The following is a 24,304-nucleotide window of genomic DNA, read 5'->3' as shown; positions in this document are numbered from 1 at the left end:
TTTTTCTCAATCTTAACACTTAAATATGTTTTGAAGAGTTGGAAACAAGTTGTTATGTAAATTTGTTTTATCTCCTTTTGCATGGCAATCAGGGATTGGAAAAGAGGCTTTATTTTAACTCATGTATTGGGATTTTGTCATGTCAGGTTCTATATTGCAGTGAATTAAGTGAGACAACCAAGTTGAGTTCAGAAGTAATCAAATTTTGAAATTGAAAAAGAGGCAAGACAATGTAGTATTTAGACCACTGATCATTTCTGTCTGTGAAGTAACATTTGTGCTTTTATAATTACTGTTACAAAAATGCTGTGAAAAATAATAATGCTCATTTGAAAACTAGTCCAGTGAGTGCAAGAGACAACAAAACAGTTACAGTTTATATTTAATAACTTGAATTTAGTGATGTACAACACATGTGGGGCTTTGCATCTTATGTTTTTTTTTCTTTTTTCATATTTTAAGCAATCTGGACCGAAAGGAAAGGTAAGCTTACTGTTGATGAAATGAGCATGGCAATGAGCATTAAGAAAATTATCTGAATGAGTGCTTTATCAATGCTAGTTAAAGAGTATTCAATCCAGTCACTCCTATCTGCTCGTGTGTGAGGGGGGTTAGTTGTTTTGGGTGGTTTTTGGTTTTTTTTTTTTTTGGTGGTTCACTTACTCCCTTTTACCAGAAAAGGACCTTTACGTCCATCTCTAGACAATGCCTTGTTAATGTGAACTTTGGGTGCATTTCCACTGGAAATTTATCTATCTACTATCTATATATCCAATGTGAAATAGATAAATTCTAACTTTCTTGGGAATTTAAGAATTCACTGCTAATTCTTTTCATAGAGCAACAAACTGTGTGATAGGATGGTTCTGAAGCATTTCTTAGTAGGGTGTTTCACTGCTTTCATTCACTCTGTCGTCTCAGCTTGGTTTGAGTAGCATTAAAGGGTTTTATTGCCTTACTGCCTACATTCTGTTCATGAAGTGTATATGTTAAAGCAATTAGCAGAAAACACGTAGTGAAACCAGGCACGCTGGTTTTTCATTGCTCATTTCAGGCTCATTTCGCACTCATTTTGCATCTGTTTTACTGCTGTTAATATTTTGTCAGCAATATGAAATACCATACGTTTGCTTTTCTTCCTGTATAGCTTAAGTTTATGTTAGTGGAAATGTTTTGTTGATGGTAATGAACTCATTGATTTTTATTTTTTTTGTAAATATCCTGTCTATGTATGTGTGTTTTAGCATTATATGCTTGATATCAGATTGAATTGTTTAAACAGTGTATATCATGTTTAACTGCGAATGATATAAATAACACAGAAATCTAGTGTAGATCTGTTCTTTGTAAATTCAGGATTTTCTAGATTTATTTCAAATTCAGTAGTAAAATCAAGCCTTTCTGTTTTACTGTGTTTTGTTATTTCTTAAAAGAAATACCAAAGAGAGACTCACCGGTTAGTTTTGGCCCTCTAAGAACGGATTTGATCATTCTCCTGCTGCCTGGGCTTTGAGTTCATGTATTTTTCCTGTTTTTCTTTGTGCTGCATTTATGTTATTAGTTAACCATTCAGCTATTAATGTTTTTAATTTGGCACTGTGTCATACAATGCTAGGATTGAGTTGCATGCTGGCAATCTTAATTTTCCCTTGGGGACACCTGCTGCTTCTTAATCCAGTACTACTGGATATGTTCTTTTTTTCCTTCCCTGCTTTTTGTTGCTGTCCTAGCAGGGGGAGAGGATTTAGGCAGGAGCTGCTAAATTTAGTTTTAATCATTACTATCATGATAAGTGCAGCTGGAACTCCTGACTTTCTGGGTGAAATGGGGCTCCTGGCCTGCCTACTAAAAACCCAACTCCCTGTCCTGCTGCTTCTCTCTTTCAGTCTTTGACTTTTGTACTCTGCTTTTCCTGTAAGACACACCAAAGGTAAATCTCACCTCAGCAGCTTGGAGCTTCCCGTCTTACCATGCTTTACTCTGTTTGTGTGTAATGACGTAGAAACCAGCAGCCTGCTTGTGGTGGTATACCTCCAAATAGTAGTATACAGAGACAGAGTGAGGAAAGGATGAATAAAGCAGCCTCTCAAAGAGCCAGGCTGCACATTAAACACAGCTGTTGTGTGAGCCTACACCCCAACAAAGTTAGGAGTTGGTGCAGCCTTGCACATACACGGTATTTTTGATGTGGCTCAGACCAGATTGTAGGTAGTTTTGAAAGCTCTGATCTAAGACAGCACTGCATCCTAAATTCACAGATCCAAATGTTTCTTTAGGTTTATTACTTTCTGGCACAGACAAAAATTGTTGTCCCTGCGTCATCATCATCGTGTCTCCCCCCTCCCTTTGTTTTTCTAGGGAATAAATTTTTATATTAAAATTTCACTTTGGCTGGAGGGTGTCACAAAGGTCTGTCTACCAGCCCAAGGTGAAGATATTTAGGTCCAATTCCATCAGCAAAGGAATCTGGCACTAATCTTGAATGTTGCTGAAAATACTAAATCAGTGTGACTGTTCTGTCTGGGCAAAACATGTTTAGTTAAGAATGCTGTACCATTTAGCTCTTAAGGTGTGTCAAAAGTTCAGGACTCTCCAAAGTCCAGACAAACTTAAGTATTTTTGTCATGTCGGTTGCAGGAAAAGCCTGATCTTTCTTGGTATTGTAGTTAAAGTTTTGCTGTTTGAGGCTTTACTGCTTCTTGAGGTTGCTTTTGTCAAATACTGGTCTACCTACCCTTAAAGGTATTAAAACCAGAACTGCTTATAATGATGAGATAAATGAGATGCCTAAAATGATTTCATCTCCAAGCGTGGAGCCGCCTTCTTCAACCAAAATCTAAAGCTCATAAGTATTTTTAGGAAACCTAACAGGCAAGAAAAAAATTGTGTATTTTTAATATTTGCTAGGATGGTAGGAACAGCAATCAATATTGTATTTCTTGTTTTTCAACAATGTATTTCATTGTTAGACACAGTATGTAGGTAGTCCTGCTTCTTGATCTGTTTAGCTATGTGATCCCTCACTTACTCCTTTTGAAATGTGAGACTATTAGCTTAAGTTAAGATTTAACAGCAAGAAGGCATTTGTTTTGAAGTACTGTATGCTTTTTAATCACTTAAAAGACTCTTTTCTTTTCCAAATAGTCCTTTTAAAGATGTGTCATGTTTGATTTTAAAAAAAATCAACTACATCCATGCTGTTTCTTCACTGACACACAATTAAACTGTTCCGTGTGTTTAAGTACTTTACTGGAGAAGGTATGAATGGATCTGCAGCTGTTCAGATGGCAACTGAGGGGGGAGCCTTCATTTTGTCATCTGTAAAAACTTCGGGGGGGGGGGCATGCTCTGCCTTATTGTTTGTGTGGAGGTTTTTCAGGAAAGGAGACTAGTAGGAGGCGCTTCAAGTTGCTGGGCTCTTGTCAGATGGCTGTTACTGTCTCCAAGAAAGCAGTTTTTTCAGATTAAAACTACAATTAAGTAGTATTTAAAATTGTCTTTGCTTTTGTTTCTAACTCAAAGCAACTTCAAACCTGACCTTGAATTGCTAACCAAGTTAAAGTGTGTTAGGAAGCCTCAGTTGACTTGGAGCTGGTTTTTGTACCTTAGGTTTGGGTATTACTGGCTCATTGTGAGCATACGAGTAAAAGTCTTGTGAGAGAAGAAAAATACTCGTTTTATGCTAGCTTTTGTGTATTCTTGCAATGCTTGGCCATTTTGTAAGTATCAATATGAGTCTATACTGATAACACAAAATTCAGACAAGAGTAAATAATGCCATATTCTTATTTTTTGTCAAAAAATTACTCAGCAATGTATGGTAAGTGATGAATGTATCATCTGAAAAAGATAAATAAATGTTGCATGTTAAAAATGTAATGCAAGGCTTTGATTTTTAGAAGAAAAATCATAACTTACAAATGTCCAGAGAACTTGAGTTATCAAACTAATTTTTAAAAGAAATTTTAGTAATCTAAATCTGCCATACTGTTTTCATTGCTTTCAATTAAATGTCAAATAGTTTCAATATTGTTTCTCTTAAATATCAATTAAATGTTTCATATATAAAACATTTTACAGAAAATAATTTTTCTAACATGTTCAAAACAAGACTGACTGTTATGAGGTATTACTGGAAGATAATTATAACATGTCAAACAACAGCTCACCTGTCCTTACTGCAAAGTTTATATTTTTCAAATCGCCTATAATGGTTACAGGTGGTTTTTTTCTACCCTTTAGAGTCTCATTATCATTGATTTTGATAGTAACAGCTTCTCATTAGGTAATGATTAGCTTGAGCTCAGCCTTATATATTTCCACCAATCCTGCCTTTAAAATAATCCCTTGTGATTTGCATTTTTAAGGAAAATGTAAAAAAATAATCATACACTTAAATTATGAACAAATACTCATGTTGAGTTTCTGATTTTGGTTCAGTTTTTGAGTGTGCAGGCATTTAAAAAAACTTTTGAGGCGAGTAAGATTACTTCAGAAATGTTTGACACAGTAACAAACTGCTTAATCTGTCATCTGTGATGTGCTTGTGATCAGTCATGGTAAAGTACTGTGACATCTCTACATTCTGTGTTGCAATCCAACCACGCTTATTTCTCAGTCCTTCTTTCTGCCCGAGTTTTCGTTCACGCGGCAGCCCCTTGACACAATAAAATGTATTTGCATTTAGGTAAGAAGTATGCTAAAGGGCATTGTGGATTAATCTTGTTCCGAAGATGTTAGTTAATAATATGGGAAAACCCTGAGAAATATTACCTAGAAATGCAGAAAACTCAAAGTTTTTATGCTTTGATGCATTAGGAAATGTTGTGCTGAAAGAAATAGAAAAATTATGCCTAGTGCTGAAGCCTGCTTCAGCTGTAGCCAAATTTTTGACAGGTGGCTCCTCAAAATTTAGCTGTTAGTTTGAGATGTTACTGCCTATGGCTGTTTTCTTTGCACTGTTGCTGTTGATTAATGTCCTTGTAATTAGAGGTCGAAATGTGGGATGAGTATGACCCATCTGCAGCCCAGTGCACCGGCTTAACTTGCCAATAAAACCAGTTTCTGCTGAAGTGGTTGGCAAGGCCTCCTGAGTTTCAGGTGCGTGCCACCTTGTGTTGTAACAGGAACAGTAATCTGCAGCACCAGAGCAGGGTAAGACAGCTGAGAAAGAGAACTGCCACAAACGGTAACTGAGATGCAGTGAGCTTCAGGAATCTTCATCTGGGAGTAGCATGATTTGACACGCTTGTGTGTAAACTGAAATGATCTTTCAAGAGACTCAAAAAATCTTACTATAATGCTTTATATTGCATTAATTTGCACAAAAAATGTGGTATGCATATTATGCAAATTATAGCAAGAAAAGTTTTATTATTCACTAATTTGTCTATATTGTTATATTTTTTTAAACAAATGTATAGGAACTATATCTTCTACTGTTTTGTTCTTTTTATTTTTTGGCTACAACAGTTTTTGACATTGGATCCCTTTCCTCCATTTTGCGTCTTCTCTTCCTGTTTTTTAAGTTGTGGAACTTGTGGAATCTACTTTAATATTAAAATAATAGTTGTTTCTATTTTTGGACTTTAAAAGTATCTGTGTTGTACTTCATGAAAGAGGAGGAGGAGATTCAGGCTTCAGTCTTTGAAGACTTGGGTCTGAAAGTGAGAAACTCCCGAACTATCGATTACTATCAAAGGGGTTTAGGTCTACACTACTGTGTTTTAGATAAACACTACTGTAGCTGTTCCTAGCATTCAGGTAATATTTTTTTAAAGTGTACAAATAGCATGTAACAGGAGAAGTTACTTAGCCATAGTTTTCAGATACATTTCAGGTTTATTTTGTTCATGTATAATTGGGGCTAAATTATAATGGTGTCTGTCAAAAGAACAACCTTATCTAATTTATTTTCCAGAAAAGAATACCCCCCTCAGCTTCAGAAAGTAGAAGCAGACCACATTAGGTTACCACGGTCTCAAGGAGTGGGTAAGTTATGTTTAGAGTTCTCATTTCTTTTAAGCAGAATAATTTTTTGAATACCTGCTTTGGGTGGGTGTGTTGCCAAACTTCGTGTAACCTTTAGTATATCTATTTCTATCTTTATATCCTGTTATTCAAGATTTATACAAGTTTGCACAAAGGGGTGGTTTTGCCCTTTTTCAGATTTCTGCAACCTGTTCAGTCACGTTAGAATTAATTTTAAATTAGGTTTCAGTTATTTTAAAAATAACTGAAATTGGGAAAATTTAGAATCATAGAACTGTTGGAATTGGATCAGATCTCAGGAGATGATCTAATACAAGCCCCCAGCTTGTTCTCTAATTATTGACAAGGAACTTCTGTAGCACTGTTAGTATGTGAAAAATGTAGCACGGTAAATAACACTTGGTATGAAGTGTATTCAGGCATTGAGGTCGTGAGTAGAAGAGTCAGCATCAGCACTGCCCTGTAGCTCAACTGAAATATGCTCTTAGATTATTGGTTAAGGGCCATTGAGCGAAAATACAATTTGCTTTGAGGTGTGGAAATTGTGAAATTGGAAAAGAAAAATCGCTGTTTGGTTGAGCTTTGTCAGTACAGATAGAGATACAGTCTGTAAACCTGCTATGCAGCTGCTTAGCCATCTACACTGGCCAGCTATTCTGCTCTACCTTTTTAGGTTAATTTAAGTAGAACTTTATGAATTCTATGCAAAAGTAGTAACCTAGAAAAAGCTCACTTAATTTTGTTTCTTTTTTGAAGATGACTGATTCTTTAGTTTTGAGATGTCTTCTAATGGTAGGATGTCTGTGAGACTATCGGTTTGTATATTGAAAAAGTGTTCATACCTGTAAAAAAAAAAACAACCAAACTTTAAAAAGTTCCAGTGTGGAGACTGCAATTAGACTGGGGAGTGTAAATAGCACTGTTACATTAAACTGAATTAAGGCTCTCTTGTACAACATACTGCGCTTATTAAAAGAAAATCTCACTGTCTGCATTGTTAGTTTAAGTAGATTATGGATTTCTTTGTTCCTGTACTCTTCCAGTATTTAAATGAGTGCCCCAGTATAAAGCAGGATATGGCAGTATAGTTCACTGTACTGCTGAGTCTTGTTTTGAAGTAATAAGTCCTCATTACACACAACATTTCCAATGATTCTATATGCATTCACCAGCAGTCCTTTATTGAAAATTACCATCAGCATAATCTACCAGATCCCCTCCTACTTTTGGTAGCAGAGGCTCCATTCTAGTTGTAGTGAAGTTGGTATTGATTTTCAAGTCCAAAGCCTCCTTCAAAGATATTAAGCTACCTATTGTTACCAAGGAACATAAAGTATTCATAAACCAAAGTATTCATAAACCAAAAATTTCAAAGTTACTTTGGGGAATTTTTTCTTATTCACACAACAAATCATGAGACACTTGAAGCAGTGTAGTTTGTTGGGTCTTTAAAAAATTGTTCAAGTTACTGTATGTGAAGAAATAAGTTGATGATAATTTTAACAGCGTATGAGTAGATACGTCTCGTTAACATTGTTGCATTTTTTCCCTACTAGACAATATAATGGAAAACACAGAAGAGTCAGAATCAGAATCAGATTCGGAAATTAAGAGAAAGGTGCAACAAAAACGTCACTGCAATTCTTATCAATCTGACTTGACTCTCTCTTCTGCTACAAAAAAATGCTTAAGCCAATTAAAGGTGGGTTAGATTTTAAAAGCATGTAAACTTCTGTTTAACTTTAAAAGTTGATGCATATTTTAAAAACAGGCATTCAGTTGTAAAATACGTTGATGTTCTAAAAATCCTTAGAGTTGGGAGAAAGATTTAAATAATTAAATTTTTTAAAAAGTTACAAAGATAGAGATATTGAAGTGTTAATATTGACACTAGCTACGAAGTATTTATTTTCTGATTTGAACAAATAGATGCTGTACTGGAAAGAACAAGAAAACTGTAAAAGAACTTGCGATTAAATTGATTGGCTGATTGATAAGCCAGAAACTGATAATTTTGGTTTGCTGTCTATGGAATAAAGGAATAATATTTTACTCTTTGACAGATTTTTTTTTTTTAAGGCATCATGATTTTCTGTACTCATTATAACAATGAAGACAGAGGTACTGCAAAGATACGAGTGTTTCTTACTAAGTTACTCTCCTCAGTGAAAATAGTGCAGGTATCCAAATGGCATTTTCGGGTCTAGATGCAGCCAACCAGGATGTTTTGTCTGGAACTTTTCTGAATATCAGATATAAGATATTTTGGAAATTCCTGTGAGCCTCTCCGTGTTTCTTATCATCTTCCAAGGTTACTCTGGAAGGTACATAATGCCCACATACAGGTCACACTGACTAGCAAAGCCAAACTTCCTGTAAGGAGTTCTTGATCAGAAAAAAAAAAAAAAACAAAGCACAAAACCAAACAAACCGAAAAGTAGATCTGTTATTATTCTATATAATCAGCTTGTTATTGCTGCTGTATATTAGAAAATAAGTCAGACTGTATTTCTTTGTTAGGATGAAACATTTAGTACTAATCTTATGCATTTCCATTATATATTTAGTTAATTAATATGATGTTACTTGGAAATTTTAAAATGAGGTTTTGATCTACCTATGACATCTATATAGATATGATCTATAAAAGCTAAGTAATGAAGTAGCAAAGCAGTTAAAAACAAAAGACATTACAGATCTGTGGGGTTTGTTTTAATCATTATGTCGATAACTTTATTTAAAGAAGTGAAATATTCATTGCTTATGTCCTGTCAGGTAAGGGACAAGAGCAGGAAACAGTCTCCTAGATTGAAATGGTCATTGAAGAAAACAATTTAAAAATAAATATAATCTTGTCACTGCCTTGATAAAACAATTTTCAGTCTGAAGATCTAACAGACGTCATCTTTTAATGCATAGTTTCTTGCTTACAAATAATGAGAGGAAGGAGAGCAGCTTCATCATTTGTGGCTGGATTGTGATCTGTGCAGGCCATTTGCAGTGTCTCCTAGCTCGAGCTAGAAGACTCTGTGTACAAGTAGAAGCAAGGCATGCTTTCAGCATGTTCCTCTCTTTTAAAGCCATGGTACTGACTTCCAAAACTACTTCCTGCGTTGTATACACGTGGAAAGTGAGGGTTGGAGCTGCATGTAGAAGCATCGGCAGCTTGGTGTCTTTGAGCCAGATTGCATGTAGCTGACCACATTGCTAAAGCAAGCTGTTCTCTGTCTCCCTGATGAAAAAATGCAGACTCGATTATGTTGTTCCAGGGGCATGGTTTTATTTCCAAAGCCATCAGACAGATTGCACTTGTAAACAGTATTTAGTAATTACGTCTGGTACTTTTTCCCATGCATGTCTTAGAAATATGTAAAGTTGAGAACATCAACAGTCATGAGTGGAAAACAGTTAGCTACTTTTTCTCAGACACAAGATCTCAGTGCCTGTGGTAAAAGTGTCAAGCAGTAAGCTTAAAAAAGACAAACCCCCCATATTTTTCACACAATGAATTATGAGATTTCAAAAAGGGATTGATAGAATTTGTGAGGCTGCGTCATCATTAAACACGTTGATTTAAATTCAACTGCTGATTCAGGAAATGTCTAAATTGGTAATTACATCAAGTAAGGAGGATATGTCCTTACTCTATTCCTTGTGCTCCCAACACTACCACTGGCTACTGTTGAAGGTAGAGCACAGGGCTAGATGAGCCTTTACTGTAATCCCATAGGATAGTTATGATCCTGTAAGACTGTATCGTCTGGATACACCTTCTGGGTATAGAACAGATCTTGGTGCAACTGAATTCACTAACACAACTCTTGGTTTTATTTTCTTTTTTTAAATGGCTTGAGAGTTTTATCCTTTGTTACAGCAAAGGGATTTAACACAGTGATTTATGCATTTGTCATGAACCATATGCATTTTCATGAGCCATGAGTTGCTGAAGTGTGCAGATGATCGATCAGAGGTTTGTGGAAACTGAACAATTCAAAACTCTTGTTAGTGATTTTGTGCCAGAGGAATTACAGACATAACCAGCTGCTTGTCAGGCAAAGTGCAAATGGTTTTAGTCTTACTAGACTATAACAGGTTGTGCTTCCTAATTGTTAAAAATGTACATAATTTTAAAGGAAGGTGGATTTTCTACTTCATATGTGCTTACTGTATAAAAAACTGAAAATAACAAAAGCTTTGGATTCTGAATAATTTCTTAGAGATAGGGCGGAGTATTTGTATTGTGCATATAGTATTTGTATTTTGCAGATTTTAAAGTTTAAAAAAATCCTTTATTATAAAAATTGTAAGGCAGACACGTTTAGGTAGAACACATCTACTTAAGTAGTCATTTATCTTAAAATAGAGTCCAAAAAAGAGTATGGCCCTCTTAATTAAACACTGCTACCCCCACCATCAAGATGCAGGCTCTCAAACCATGGAAAGGAAGTTGGTTTTAAATTTTTGCTGTGTGGTCGAAGTATAGGGATGCAGTTATTCTATACTTAAGATCCTTCAGGTACTATTGGTAGCTTCTGCTGAGTATTTGAGTCTGATTGAAATTTTTCAATCTGATTAGCAGTATCTTTGTAAAAACTGCATCCTGTAACTAACTGAGCACTGAGGCACAACAGTGATTTTCATGTCACTTGCTATGTTATCCCACCGTTTGGGTTTTAAAGGTCTGATACATTTTAATCACCTTTTTTTTTTTTTGCATCTGTTTTGCTACCATATGTGTAGCTTTGTTAAATTGCAGAATTTTTTGTAAAAATAATATATACTTCTTGTATGACTTTTGTCTTTACGTTTATTTTCAAAAAGTATTGAAGATCCCACACCTGAGGAAGTCCACTTTATTGGAAAAGTGTTCATGGCTGGGGTTGTGGGGGGTACAAGTTGTGATACCTATGTTTGTTTTGTAAATAGGTTCAAAAAGTTTCTTAGTGGAATGTAGGTATTTATTATCTTTAGTAGTTCACAGTACAGTGGTTATGTCACTTGAGCTCAGTGCTCCAGGAGACGATAACAAACATTAAATTTCAGTACAAGAGGGTTTTCTGTATGCAACTCAGTACACTTTCAGTAGCTTATGTGTTAGTATTGAATCCCGTAGACTTAGAAGTCCAAGTTCTGCACCTGTGATACATAATTAAGTAGGACCTAGTACATGTGGGAGAAACAAAACACATCTTTGCCTTTGCAGCGATAGGATACATTTTCCCTTGGAGCCCCTGCTTTCCTCTTGAAAGTTTAGAGAATTCCTTTTCCTCAAGTCCTGTTTTCTTTTCTGAGACACTGGACTCTAGAGCAATGTATTTCCTTTTCTTTTTTTTTTTTTTTTCTCTCTCTCTTTCTTTATTTTTTTTTAATTTATCTTTTTAAGGAGTGATTTTTCTGCATGTTTTGCCAGGCTCTTAGAAGATATCCTGGGAGGACAAATGAACTTCGTGACCAAGGAGGTCGCTTCTAGTTCTCTTTACCTCTGTGGATCCTTAGGTTGCTTTATTTTCGTCCAGTGAAACTATTTTTACAGAAGTGATGTAACTGGACCTTCTTGCTGATGGATATATATATATCTGAACAGTGTGCAACCTTTTACATATGGAAAGAAAAAAAGGCAAAAAGGAGAAACTGAATTGTCCAGCATTAATCCCTTTTTAAAAATTGCCACAAATGGCATTCGTTCCTGTTAGAACATTTTTCATTTTCTTAAATAAAACAAATCAAACTGTATTTTAATGTTTGCTTTCTCTGTAATTGCTAATATAGTGTTGTGTCTTTATTCTGAACAGAATGAACAGAAATTAAATGGAAGATTTGGAAATGGTATCTTTGTACTTATACAGTTACTGATTTTGTGTGTGTGTTTCCCCTCTAGCTTTTGGAACAAATTGATTATTCAACTGATTGTCCAAACTGTGGGCGGGCAAATGAAAACCAGACCAAATGCCGACATTGTGAAAGTGCTTCTCTAAAGGATTTACAAAGAGTCTCCAGACAAACTGTGACATTAAGTGAATCTGTGGGACCTTTATCACGTTCTTCGATACATCAGAATTCAACAGGGCAAAAATCTTCAGGTACAGGGTTCAACACAAAGAAGTTTTATAGTTCTGCTGTTGGGAAAGGTCCGACGGATATTCTACTGAGTAATGAAGTTGTAGGACATTCTATGTTAAGACAAAATGGAAAAGTTGGTCTTATAACTGGGACAAAAAGTCCTAAAATTACAGGAAGCTTAAGACAGAGGAGTGCAAGACCATCTGAACTAAATGACCCAAGTAAGTACCTTTTTTATGAATATAGCCATAAACTGCAAGCCCAAAATATTGTATAATGAAGGAACTGTCCTTGCAGGTTTACATTTCTGATTTTGAATGAAAAATTTTTGTGGATGCGTTTTTGGGGAAGAGAGAGACACCTTTTTATAATTTCCTTTACATATGCTGAGGTACTCCCTGAGAAGGATGAACACTGGGATAAACAAACAGTATTTCGTGAATATTTTTATTATTATTATTATTTTTAAAGACTTACACTTTATAATTTAAGAAAAATGTTATTGGCAAAATTCCATCATTTATTGTCCCAAAGGGAAAGGCTTTGGTTTTTTTTTAATTTTATATTTTTTCCCCTCTTTCCTTTTGAGCTATGTATTTATTTGAATTTCATAATTTGTAAAATGGTAATTGTTGTGCTTTCTCTGGGTAAACTTGAATTAATCTATAAGCAGGAAGGAACTGGAATTTGGGAAATTATGTTTCTAGTTCCGTGTTTAATTTACTAGACCATGTTGTCTTTCTCATTTGAACAATGTCAGTCATGATTTCTCATGTCAGTTTTTCTTAAAGTTGTATTATTCACTGTCAATTCTTGATTGAACACAGAAATGTATGCCTTCACTTCTGTGTCTAGAGGCGGATTAATGATACCCAGTTTTTGTATAGTTGTGAGAAATAAAAAATGAGGGAGAGAGCACCTGCGAGCAGATTCCAAATAAACATTAATAATAGCATAATATAATGATAAATGTGGACTTTTTTGGCACTGCAGGACAATTACATAAATTATTTTTCAGCTGTTGCTTGAAAATAAATTTCTGTTACAGAAAAATGTAGTGGTTGAGAATTTAATATTTTCTGTTTAGTTGTTTTGTCTAGTGATGATGAGGAGGAGGAGGATAGTGGCAGCACTAGGAGAATGGAAAGCATTTCACCTCGTCCTGCAGATTCAGCCCGCTCCTCCCCAGCTCCTTCTACAGGAAAGGTGGAAGCAGCATTAAAGGAAAACAGTTGTGGAATAGAACAGAGAATAGGTAGTATAACAACAGATACAGAAATTGCAGTCACACTACCAAGAAAAGCAAGAATGAAAGATCAGGTACTATTTAATGCTTTGTTTAAAGAAAACAAAAATCAAATCATAAATGGAAAATGTAAAGGCTTGTCTTGCATTGTCAGCAGTTGACTATATTTGATTGCTTTTTTTTATTTAGCAGCTCATCAAGTGGTATCTCTGCTTAAATAATACTGGAAACATCCGAAAATGTGTTCGTTATATTTTCACAAGTGTTCATACTGATTTGAGTTATGCTTTTAACGTAGATGCTTCTGTGTTGAATGTATACTCTTTGACACTGGGCAGGGTATCTCTCTCAAACTCAAGGGCCTACTTAGGTTGCAGAAGAATGTCAGTACCAGCTGTTGCCTGGTAAGACTTTGGACATACGAACTTAAACTTAAAAAGAGACACTGGGAACAATAGTGGCCCTTTAAATTTAAAATACTTTGACAGCTGTCCCAAATCATAGCACTTATTTTAAGGATTTCATGGTGGGCCTTTTTTATTTTTTAATTGAGTACCACTGCAAGAATTGGATAAGCAAAGACAAAAAAGAGACACCATGAGCAGGCTCCTTAAGTGCTGTCAAAGGGGACAGCTTTCATGCTGTGTTAAAAGCTTAAAATACCTCAGTAGTGAGCCATTAAGAAAAATAAATTCCCTGTGATAACTGGTGTTAAATTAATAGTGCTGATTAAAATAATTCTTGGGTCACTTGTCCAGTTTCACTATTGAGAGTTTGGCTCAACAAGAGTATCTGATTAGATTTCCACCTGCAGTCGCAAATCCTTTGTTTTCTGAGTTAGAACGCTACAGTAATGATGCCAAAACCTTCATGCTATCTTGAGATTCAGAAGCCAATATTCTAGTGCTGTAATTGATGAAATTATGGATGTTTATAATGTGGTGTATAATTAGTCGCCATTATCAATATAAAGCTGTGAACCTCTAGCCTACAATAAAGCTGTGGGGCTCAAAGCTTGAATGATAAATACTTTCGATTTTCAGTTATTCTGGTGGTATGCGCTGGATTAATTGCAAGCACTGCATTGTGAAGGCACTGGTGTCTAAGACTTCTGAAACTCTGCCAAATGTTTTCCTTTGTATATCCATATGTTCCTGTTCAGTAGTCTTTAAGAACCAGTTGTAATGTTGGAAATTAACTGCGTATTTTATACAAAAGTAGAAAAGAGCTTGGTTTTGAAAACAAGGGAAACAGAATTTTATTTTTTTTTTGGTTAAATTTAGCACAAACTTTGCATTGATTCAAGGAAACTACCAAGAATTGCAGCTATCACAGTGTTTTTGTCAGATATGATAGAAGAAGCTTTAAGAAGCTTTGTTTGTTTGTATTTCTCTCACAATATTCATTAATTCTTTACTGAAGAGACTACTTGAATATAACACCACTTTAATGTTTACTGTTTTACTGTTTGTCTGTGATTTGAGTTTTGAGCTTTTAATAAAATTTAGCTAGTCCACCAGACAAAAATGAAAAACTGTCTTCAACAAGAGCCCTAGGAAAATATTCTAATTGCAGGGATTTAGAATCTCTGGCTTCTCTACTGTATTTAAATGAAGCATCCAAAACTATATTTTGAATTATGGCCAAGATAGGCTAGTGATTAGGGACTTGAAATAATTGTTGAGATTTAATCTTAATAGAAATATTGAATCCCTTAAAATGTTTTTCTGTGGGAGTTTAATTGTATTTTGTTGCCCAAAAGAATGTTTATTAATGGGCAGCTTTATGAAACAATATAAATACCAAAATAAGATGAGCGTACAGAAAATCCTTCAACAAAGTAGAGTATTATAAGCAAAGCAACAAATAAATATATTAATCTGAGGGCTCTCAGCCAGCTTTCTTTTGTTTTAATAGTTTTTTTGTAAAATTGTTCTGTTGGTAAACAGGAGACTTAATTGATATTACAGCTTCAATCAGCATCTGGAGCCAAACTCCACGTGGCCTTCTTTCAGTATGTAGTCTTCTGACCCTAGAATCTATCCTGAAAACATCTTAAAAGTTTTGTAAAGTTGTTTTAAGAAATTTTGATTTGGCTTATTTATTTATTTGTTTTGAAGATTCTACTCCTGCTACTGTACTTCAGTAATTATTAGTGTTTTCAGTCACCAAAAACTTGAACTAATAAAAACTGAAAGAAAAGTAAAACCACCAATATTGTGGTGCTTTTACAGCATTAGTGTTTTCATATAAATAAACAAATATATGAAAAATAAATTTGTTTTGCTGAGTTGAATGGTATATCAAAATGACAAAAACTAAATTGGTTTTGGCAATTTTAGAATCAGTATTTGTGATTTGGAAATGTTTAAAAAAAAAAAAAAGTCAGCAAGTTTCAGCTTACTTTTTTTTTCTTGAATCTAGCAATATTAACATCATCAGGTGTTTCAAAAAGTCCCTTAGGAAATTTCTACCTTCTGTATATGGTTGAGGTGGCTGCTATAGTAAGTAATCCTGTTGACCAACAGAAAAGTAGCCGAAAATTTAATCACTGGTTTTTAATATGCTTGTTTTAGCAATAAATCTTAGTGAGACATTCTGAAACCTTGAAAATTACTTTTCAGTTTGGGAACATTGTGTCTAACGCTCCAATAAAACGTCGTAAAGTTATTTCTCAAGAGATTGTAACAGAGGCTGTACCTCTAAATTACCAAAATTCCTGTGAAAGTGTCATTCTGAACTGTCGGAGTATACGAATAGGAACGCTACGAAGAATGGTAGTAGAACCTGTCATTGTAAGTAAACTTGCTATTTGACAAATCTTTCAGTTTTTGATGGATGCTGTTATTTTCATACTTGGATCAAATAATATTTTGCTTTTGTCTATGAAACAGTAAGTTTGTCTCTATTTCAGAGGCTGTGATTCCCAAAGAATCCCAAAGTACTATTACATACTAATGCATATGGTCTAGTTCTGGTGTTTAATAGAAACATCATGCCTACAAAACCCTTGAAAACTGTGTTTACTTGGTTGGGGGGGCTTACGGATTAGCGTGCATTTGTAAAGAAAATTGAAAGCAACAGTTACCAAAAAATGGATATTGATAGGTGGGAAGAAGCAGCATGTCTGCAGATGAATAATTTTACTTCTCTAGAACAGTATCTTTTTTTTTTGTTAGCCTTCTAAGTTATTGGAGACTTTCAAGGAGACTTTGCATGTTGGTTGTATGTAGTAAGCCAGATAAAATGCGTGCTTCTTGCTGGGGTAACCATATAAATAGCAGAGAGGTGTTACTTGTTTTTTCCACCTCTCTGCAAAACCCTATTGTTTGATTTCCTTAAATACTGATAGATGACATTCTGTTCTGAAGTTTTTGGTTTTTCCCCCCTTTAATTTCTGGTATTTTTCAGTATATTTTAAGCCTTTTTGAAAACGGAGTACTTAGGAGAGAACTTAAGTTTCAACAGTCAATATGACTGAAAGAGACACAGAATACTAAAGAATATACTTGCTTCCTTGAGTTGTACTAAAATGTACACTTCGTTTTTTAAAAAAATTACATTTTTATTTTAAAATTTTTATTACTTAAGTACTTAGTCAATAGGAATATGTTTACTAACAGTTAAAAGGCATTAAGTCAACTTTGGTTTGGAGAAGATGTGAAAACTTATTATTGTGTTGTCTTCCACAGTTTTGCCTGGATTATATCAAAATACGCCTAGAAAGTCAAGAAGGTGAGTACATCTTTCATTTTATGTTAATACTCAGTATATTTTGAATGAAATAACTTTGCCAAAGGAATTAACAAGTGAATCATAATGAAATGTCGATTCTGGTTTTATGTATGTAATAAATTATACTGGGTCCCTGTAGTCAGATAAGAGGGGAAAGAAATAAAGAGAGTATACATTTGACCTCAACTGCCTGGTGAATGAAAAACAAAATGATTTTGCATTATCTCTGCCTTCTACTGAGAGAAGGAAAATTCACAGGTAGCAGGAGTTAGCCGTTTGTAGTGTGCATGCAACTGGCTCATTAGTTCTTCCCCTTCATCCTGGTTGAAGAGTTGTAGATATTCTGATGATGATTGGCAAAGGTTGTCTTGAAAATGATTAACAAAAACAAAAGGCAAGAGTAACCTCCTGTAAAACATGTTAGCTTTTTAACACTTTATTAGTTCTTTTATTTTGGATGCAGAGAGTAGGTAGAGTAAAAACCACACATGTGTCTTTGACCTTTCCTGTCTATATCTCCCTTGAATTTTTTTTTATTCTCTAGCATATAAGTTGTATATTTTATGTTACTGAAAGAAATACAGTGACATAGTTTAGGAAATGGTGAGCTTACAACTTTTTTTTTTCTTTGTTTTGCTTTGGGCCTGAAATAAGCTTTGCCTCCTTTTGTTAATCTTAAGTTTCCATGAAGATGCAGTCCTATCAAATTTTGCCTTTTGTTATTTGTAAAACAGAACTATTGTATTTTGTCATTATTATGTGCAGAATGGTGTCTCACAACCTGTAAAGGTAAGCGTAGCCTTTGCTCAGTCAAGTATTTAAGTTTGTTGCATCTAACATGTAAGTGCATAGAAACTACCACTTTTCATGCATTAAATGTATTTAAAAAAATGCTAAGAAGCTTAGTAAAATTTGTAGAAAATCTCTACCAATTTTTAGTCAAAACAGCTGTGTGGTGTTAGGGTACTGCATCTGGGGAGGAATAACCCCATGCATCAGTACAGGTTGGGAGCTGACCTGCTGGAGAGCAGCTCTGTGGAAAGGGACCTGGGAGTCCTGGTGGACAACAGGATGACCATGAGCCAGCAATGTGCCCTGGTGGCCAAGAGGGCCAATGGCATCCTGGAGTGCATCAAGAAGACCATGGCAAGCAGGTCAAGGGATGTTATCCTCCCCCTCTACTCTGCCCTGGTGTGGCTGTGTCTGGAGTATTGTGTCCAGTTCTGGGCTCCCCGATTCAAGAAGGACAGGGAACTCCTGGAGAGGGTCCAGCAAAGGGCTGCAAAGATGATTTACAAATACTTAAAGGGAGGGTGCCAGGGGGATGGGAGCAGTCTTTTTTCAGTGGTGCCCAGTGATAGGACTAGGGGTAATGGGCACAAGCTTGAACATAGGAAGTTCCATCTTAACATGAGGAGGAACTTCTTTACTTTGAGGGTAGTGGAGCACTGGCACAGGCTGCCCAGAGAGGTTGTGGCATCTCTGATTCTGGAGACATTCCCCACCTGGATGCCATCCTGTACAACCTGCTGTAGGTGACCCTGCTCTGTCAGGGGGGTTGGATTAGATGATCTCCAGAGGTCCCTTCCAACCCCTATCATTCTGTGATTCTATGGTGAAATTATTTCCATGGGACTTGATCCCTCATTAGCATAAAAATGGCGATTCACTAAATGCTGTGTTTATTGGAATGTTTAGCACTTTTCCATTTCATTTTTTGAGTTTTGCATTGGAGGAGGATGGGTGTATTCCCAGCTAGCTCCATTTCTATTAACTTCATAATCGTAAGATGATTTGCTTTAATACAAGTAAGAGAGAGAAAAAAAAATTCTCATTTTTTTGAGAAAAAAAAATGGCACCTAGTATTTTTTTTTTTCTTTAGATTGATTTCAGCGGTCATGCTTTTTCAGGGAAAGGCAAATGCTTTGAACAGCTGTAGAAACAGCAGTACTGTCCTGCCTTGAGCTTGTTTTTGCATATGTAAATATCTGTCAAGTTCTCAAAATTCTCTCCACATCCCTTGTCAGTTTTTTGCAACTCCCAATTGTTTTTTCAAGGAAAGAGCTTTCTGTTTCTAATGTATGAAAAACTATTCACATCACCTCTAATGGATATGTCCTATTGTCTGTCTTATGTCAGTGTTACAGGGAATATTGTTCGCAGGTTAAGGCGTTTATGCTGAAATGTTTTAGAAGATGCCTGTCTCAATGCAGAAGGATGAATGTGATTTAAATTTTCATCTGAAGAGTAGGCAGTCTTCCTGTCACATGAAAGTCAGTATGCTTCATCTCAGTGCAAATACAGTTAGAAGGATTCAGAGTTTTCTGCAGAGACCAACTAGCGCGTGTTTTGGCAAGGACCTTCTATCTAGACACTATTAGAAGGACATGCATGCCTCAGTTAAATGGGTTGAATCCACTTTTAAGTTGGGATTGTCATTATTGCGGTTTGCTTCTGAAAGTGGAAAGTTAGGTGAAATGAATTAAGGAAAGTGCGTACATTTAGGAAGTATAAAACTGAAGTATTACTGTAAAGACTGTGGTATTACAGCCTAGCCTTGGAAAGCTGTTTTGTTGTTTGTATTAAACGCAAAGGAGAGAAGACTGCGTCATCTATAAACCTTTTTTTAGTTACTAGCTTCATTTTCTCCTATGTAAGTCCATAGGGAAATAAAGGAGAATCAGTGCAAGAAGATGGACTACTTAGATCCTTGCAGCATATTTCTGCTGTTCTTTTCCTGATGAGATGGCAAATTACTTTTCTGAGCAGTAAATGCTGCCCAGTTGGCTTGAAGGAAGCATGTTGTTGCTGCAGGCTGACTCAGAGCTGGGCTGCTGCTTCTCCAGCTAGTGGGACCCCGGGGTATTGGAGGTTTAGAAGGAAGAGAGAGCTGCTTTTCTCCACAGAAGATGTGGTGGCCGCTACTTCCAGTCTGCAGCCAGTGGGTGCTTTGGGTAACTGTTTGCCCTGTCTTTATGAGCAGCAGGGACAGGGGTGTGAATTCAGTTGCTAAGAAGAAGAGAGGATGTAGAGAGCTGCTGCTAAATGCCAAGAGAAACAATTTAAAGAAAGGAGGGGGGCGGGGGGATTAGGGGAGGAAAAAAAAAAAAAAATGCACTTCCTCCACTAATAATAAGAATGTCTGATAACTAATACTAGAAAAGTAGAAAGTAATGGTATGTCTTTTATGTCTTTTTTTTTTTTTCATCATAAGGTTTTATGCAGTTATGTTCAGGGTGATGCAAATTAAACTCTTCATGTGGTAACCTTTTTACTAATTTTTACTCATCATCTGTCTGGTCATGAAATGTTGACTAGAATTTAACTTAAGAAAGGCCTTAGTCTTTTCAGGAATTCCCTGCAGTCTCCTCACTTTTACAGGGAAAGGAGGAGGAGACGGACTTCATGCATTGATTTTTATTCCTTCGAAGGACTTCATGTTGGCTCCATTTGTCCCTCTATCCTGTCTATGTTTTGTCCCCTAGGTAAGGGGATATAGTTTTTCTGGTGGAGGCTGCCATCAAGCATGTGGTAGAATGGTGGAAGCTGCCACTAACTAAAGCTTTAAGTGACTACCATTAACCATTTTTTCTGATCTAGCAGTAATTACTGGCGTTGAAATTTTGGGTCTCTTCACCAAATTCTAAGAACTATGACTTCACACATTTTTCCTTCCCTTTTTATAATTCATTAAAACCCGTAAAATATTCAACATTGGCACCAACAGCATCAGATGTAGTGTTAAAAATTTACCGTGTTGCTGACATTTCTCTTTGGTAGTAAATTGAGAGCAGTGCCTTATTTTCCTCAGGCAGTCAGATCATTTCTCTGCATGTGTTTATTCTCCTCTTCATTTTAAAGTTATTTTTCATAAGGGAACTTGGTCAAAGATAAATCTACAAAGAAAGTTTTACAAATCTATCGTAAAATATATCATAGCAGTAGTTGCAAATTTAAATTGTCACTGAAAATGCTGTTTTTTCTGTGGAATAAAAATTAGATTAAAGTTGGTGAGGAGAAAACAGTTTGTTTCTGATGACTTTCCTGAAATGTGGCAGTGGAGTTCAGTTCATCTTTTAAGATATTAATAGACATCACTTCTTGGATATGTGTTAATTTTAAACTTCTAAAAACTTTCTTAAAAGTTAATGAGCACATACTGATTTCTTGTTAAAATCAAGGGGGAAATTATAAAGGAAACCTACGTATTTTTACTATAATTTAATATAATGTCATTATTTTCTTCTAGAATCGGAAAGTGATATCCGAGAGATTAACCTGAAAACTTCAGAACTTACCAAATGTGAATGGTGTAGTGTCCGAAAATTGCCAGTAGTTTTCCTACAAACAGTACCATCAACTTGTAGTAGCCTGAGAGACCAACTGAAAATGAGTAAAGATAATGTCTGGTACGAATGTAAAGGAGACAGTAAGTAAAATATTTTAAGTCTACTATTTCACTTTAAATTGTGTTTTAGTGTTTTGGATCATGACTGACAGCACTAAAGAATAAAATTGGCATCACTGACTGGGGCAGGTGTAGTGTTTTTCCAGGCACCCTCACCTTCCCAGGCTGATGAGGAGTACAGTTCAGAACAGCTTGGCAAAACTGTAGTCTTCTGTTTGTCCAGCCACATGCTAGTTACAGAGTGTAGTCAGTTTAGTATAACTTCTATCACTAATATTTATACTGAATGAAAGCAAGCTGGTTTGATTAGCTTTTGTGTATGGGCCTTTACTTTTATATGACAGCTTTTAGCATACTTACTTCTGCTTTCTGTGCTGCTCTGCTTCCAGGTCTTACTTTCAGTTGAAACTGTTGAGTGGGTTGGCTTGGTTTTTTTCCCCCATATGGTTGTAACGATGTTGTGATGTAGACAAATATCTGTTTGGAAAGTAAATGGATTGTCTTCATGTATCTTAAAATTAAATTTAATTTCAACACAGTTTTTCTCATCTTAATATGCACACTATTTTTAAAATTAGCATAGAGTCCTCTTCCCCTTAATAAAATAGGCTTTTCTTTAGATTAAATTTTGTAGTTATTGATACTTGTACTCGGCTTCATAGATACTTGATGCATTCAAATGGAGGAAGAATGCTTTTAACAATCTCAGAATTGTGTGCTTCGAACACATAATACTGTTACAATAGCTTCATCCATCTCCTATAAAAAGTATGAGCTGTAAGGAGTATTGTAATTACAAAAGTAATTGGAGAGCATGTGGGGGAGCTAGACACAATCCTGGGAGCAGACATTAGCCCCAAGATGAACACAGATGTTCACAAGTGAAAAACGGAAAGGCTTTCTGACTTGGCTGGCTGAGAAATCCTTCCCTTAGCGTGTCTCTCAGCCTTTCTCTCTCCAGCTTTTCCCTCTGAGGCTGTGGCATTGCACTAGCTTTACACCTAACTGCTTTATTGTACTTGATACTCAGGAGTACTTTTTAATAACAGTTGCTATTGGCTTTGTAAGCGATGAAATTACTTTAAGCCTGAATCCATAGCTGTGTAAACAATTGTGTGTAGATGCCTACTTCCCAAAATAGAAACACCCAAAACCCAGTTAGACACCTAAATTCTCTGTGCAGTGAATTGGGAAATATGCTGCTGAAGAATTATTTTATCACAACTGTTAGCATGCCAAGTGAAGAATAACCAAAAGGAAACGGTTATGCATGTGTCTGAAACTCTTCTCTTACAGAAAAACAGGTCCCCGCAGCTCTGAGTTAGCCAGCTACATGAAACTGGGATTTGCAGCCTGAATCATATTCCTGTATCTGCCTAAATAATTGCTCTTAGTGCAACTTAGTGCTTTTTTTATTTTTCAGATGATGTGAGTGGGTGGTATTTATACAATAGCTGATAGATCCGACTCACATTCTGCAACTTTTGCTAAAAGTGTAGGCTGACCTGTTGAAGCTAAACCACTGTACCAAAAGAAATATGAGGTTTATTAGGGCTAGCAAGATTAAGCATGAGAGAACACCTGACAGTATTCTTTTCACAGAATGTTCACCAGGGGCAGGGAGATTTTGGGTTGTTTATGTTACAGGACCTGAAATCGGGGATTTACTCTTCTAGGTGTTGAGATCCATTTGCCTGGGTAACGAGATGAAGATTTTGATTACTGTGACATTTTAAATTCCTTTCCTTGTTCAGATGCGTAATTTTTAGAAATGAAAACTGGTTGCCAGTGGAATGGAGATCCTTAAGAGATTTCTGTTTCTATGGTAACAGAAATCTGATCAGAGAAAAATAACTGTCTTTTGTGAAATTGCTGTTACAGGTTTTTGTACTTTCGTACCCAACAACACTTGCCTAGAGTCAGTAAGAGTAGTTTTGTTAGAACTTTGTGCTTTTAATATGTGGTATACAGTTTGTATCCACTTTTTAAAAACAGTCATGCTTGTTTTCCCATTTCAGTCTCTAAACAGTTGTCTCAAAAATGTACTTTTTTCCTCACTTCCTCACTGTTCAGTTTAGTTTCTAATACGTTTTGCATCCTACTTGCTAGCTACCCCAAGTTAAAGCAGCATTTTTTTTTCAATCTGTCACTGTTTCTAAGAATGTCTATCGTCTGAAAGAGCTGACATGTAGAGGTCAGTGCTATATATGCGTGTATATCTCTAAATTGGAAAAATATGGATTTGATGGATGGACCGTTCGGTGGATGAGGAATTGGTTGGACGGTTGCTTCCAGAGGGTAGTGGTCAATGGCTCAATGTCCAGATGGAGCTCAGTGGCAAGTGGTGTCCCTCAGGGATCTGTCTGTATTGGGGCCAGTACTGTTTAATATCTTTATCAATGACATAGACAGTGGGATCGGTTGTGCCCTCAGCAAGTTTGTGGACGATATCAAGCTGAGTGGTGTGGTTGACATGCCTGAGGAGAAGGACTTGGTTGTGCTGGTGGATGAGAAGCTCAACATGAGCCGGCAATGTGCGCTTGCAGATGAGGGGAGAGCCGTAGATGTCACCTACCTTGACTTCAGCAAGGCTTTTGACACTGTCTCCCATAACATCCTCATTAGGCAGCTGAGGAAGTGTGGGCTAGATGAGGTAACAGTGAGGTGGATTGAGAGCTGGCTGTGTGACAGGACTCAGAGGGTTGTGATCAGTGGCACGAAGTCTAGCTGGAGGCCTGTAACCGGTGGTGTCCCCCAGGGGTCAATACTCGGTCCAATTTTGTTTAATAGATTCATTAACGACCTGGATGAGGGGACAGAGTATATCCTCAGCAAGTTCGCTGATGATACCAAACTGGGAGGGG

At 36.1% G+C, this 24,304-nt stretch overlaps 1 protein-coding gene across 1 annotated transcript in view; it reads left to right on the top strand.

Annotated features, from left to right (window-relative positions):
- SENP6 (SUMO1/sentrin specific peptidase 6) overlaps window positions 1-24,304 on the top strand; it is a 66,078-nt gene that overhangs the window by 21,766 nt on the left and 20,008 nt on the right. Inside the window, exons 6-12 of the mRNA XM_009895763.1 lie at window positions 5,921-5,991; window positions 7,548-7,693; window positions 11,870-12,272; window positions 13,139-13,371; window positions 15,922-16,092; window positions 16,990-17,032; window positions 21,282-21,461. Coding sequence (XP_009894065.1) covers window positions 5,921-5,991; window positions 7,548-7,693; window positions 11,870-12,272; window positions 13,139-13,371; window positions 15,922-16,092; window positions 16,990-17,032; window positions 21,282-21,461 — 1,247 coding nt within the window. The remainder of the gene's footprint in view (window positions 1-5,920; window positions 5,992-7,547; window positions 7,694-11,869; window positions 12,273-13,138; window positions 13,372-15,921; window positions 16,093-16,989; window positions 17,033-21,281; window positions 21,462-24,304) is intronic.

Source organism: Charadrius vociferus, unplaced genomic scaffold (assembly GCF_000708025.1).
Source record: "Charadrius vociferus isolate BGI_N301 unplaced genomic scaffold, ASM70802v2 scaffold362, whole genome shotgun sequence".
Classification (NCBI taxonomy): domain Eukaryota; kingdom Metazoa; phylum Chordata; class Aves; order Charadriiformes; family Charadriidae; genus Charadrius; species Charadrius vociferus.
The sequence above is the reverse complement of the archived record's forward strand: the minus strand, read 5'-3'. Positions and strand labels throughout refer to the sequence as shown.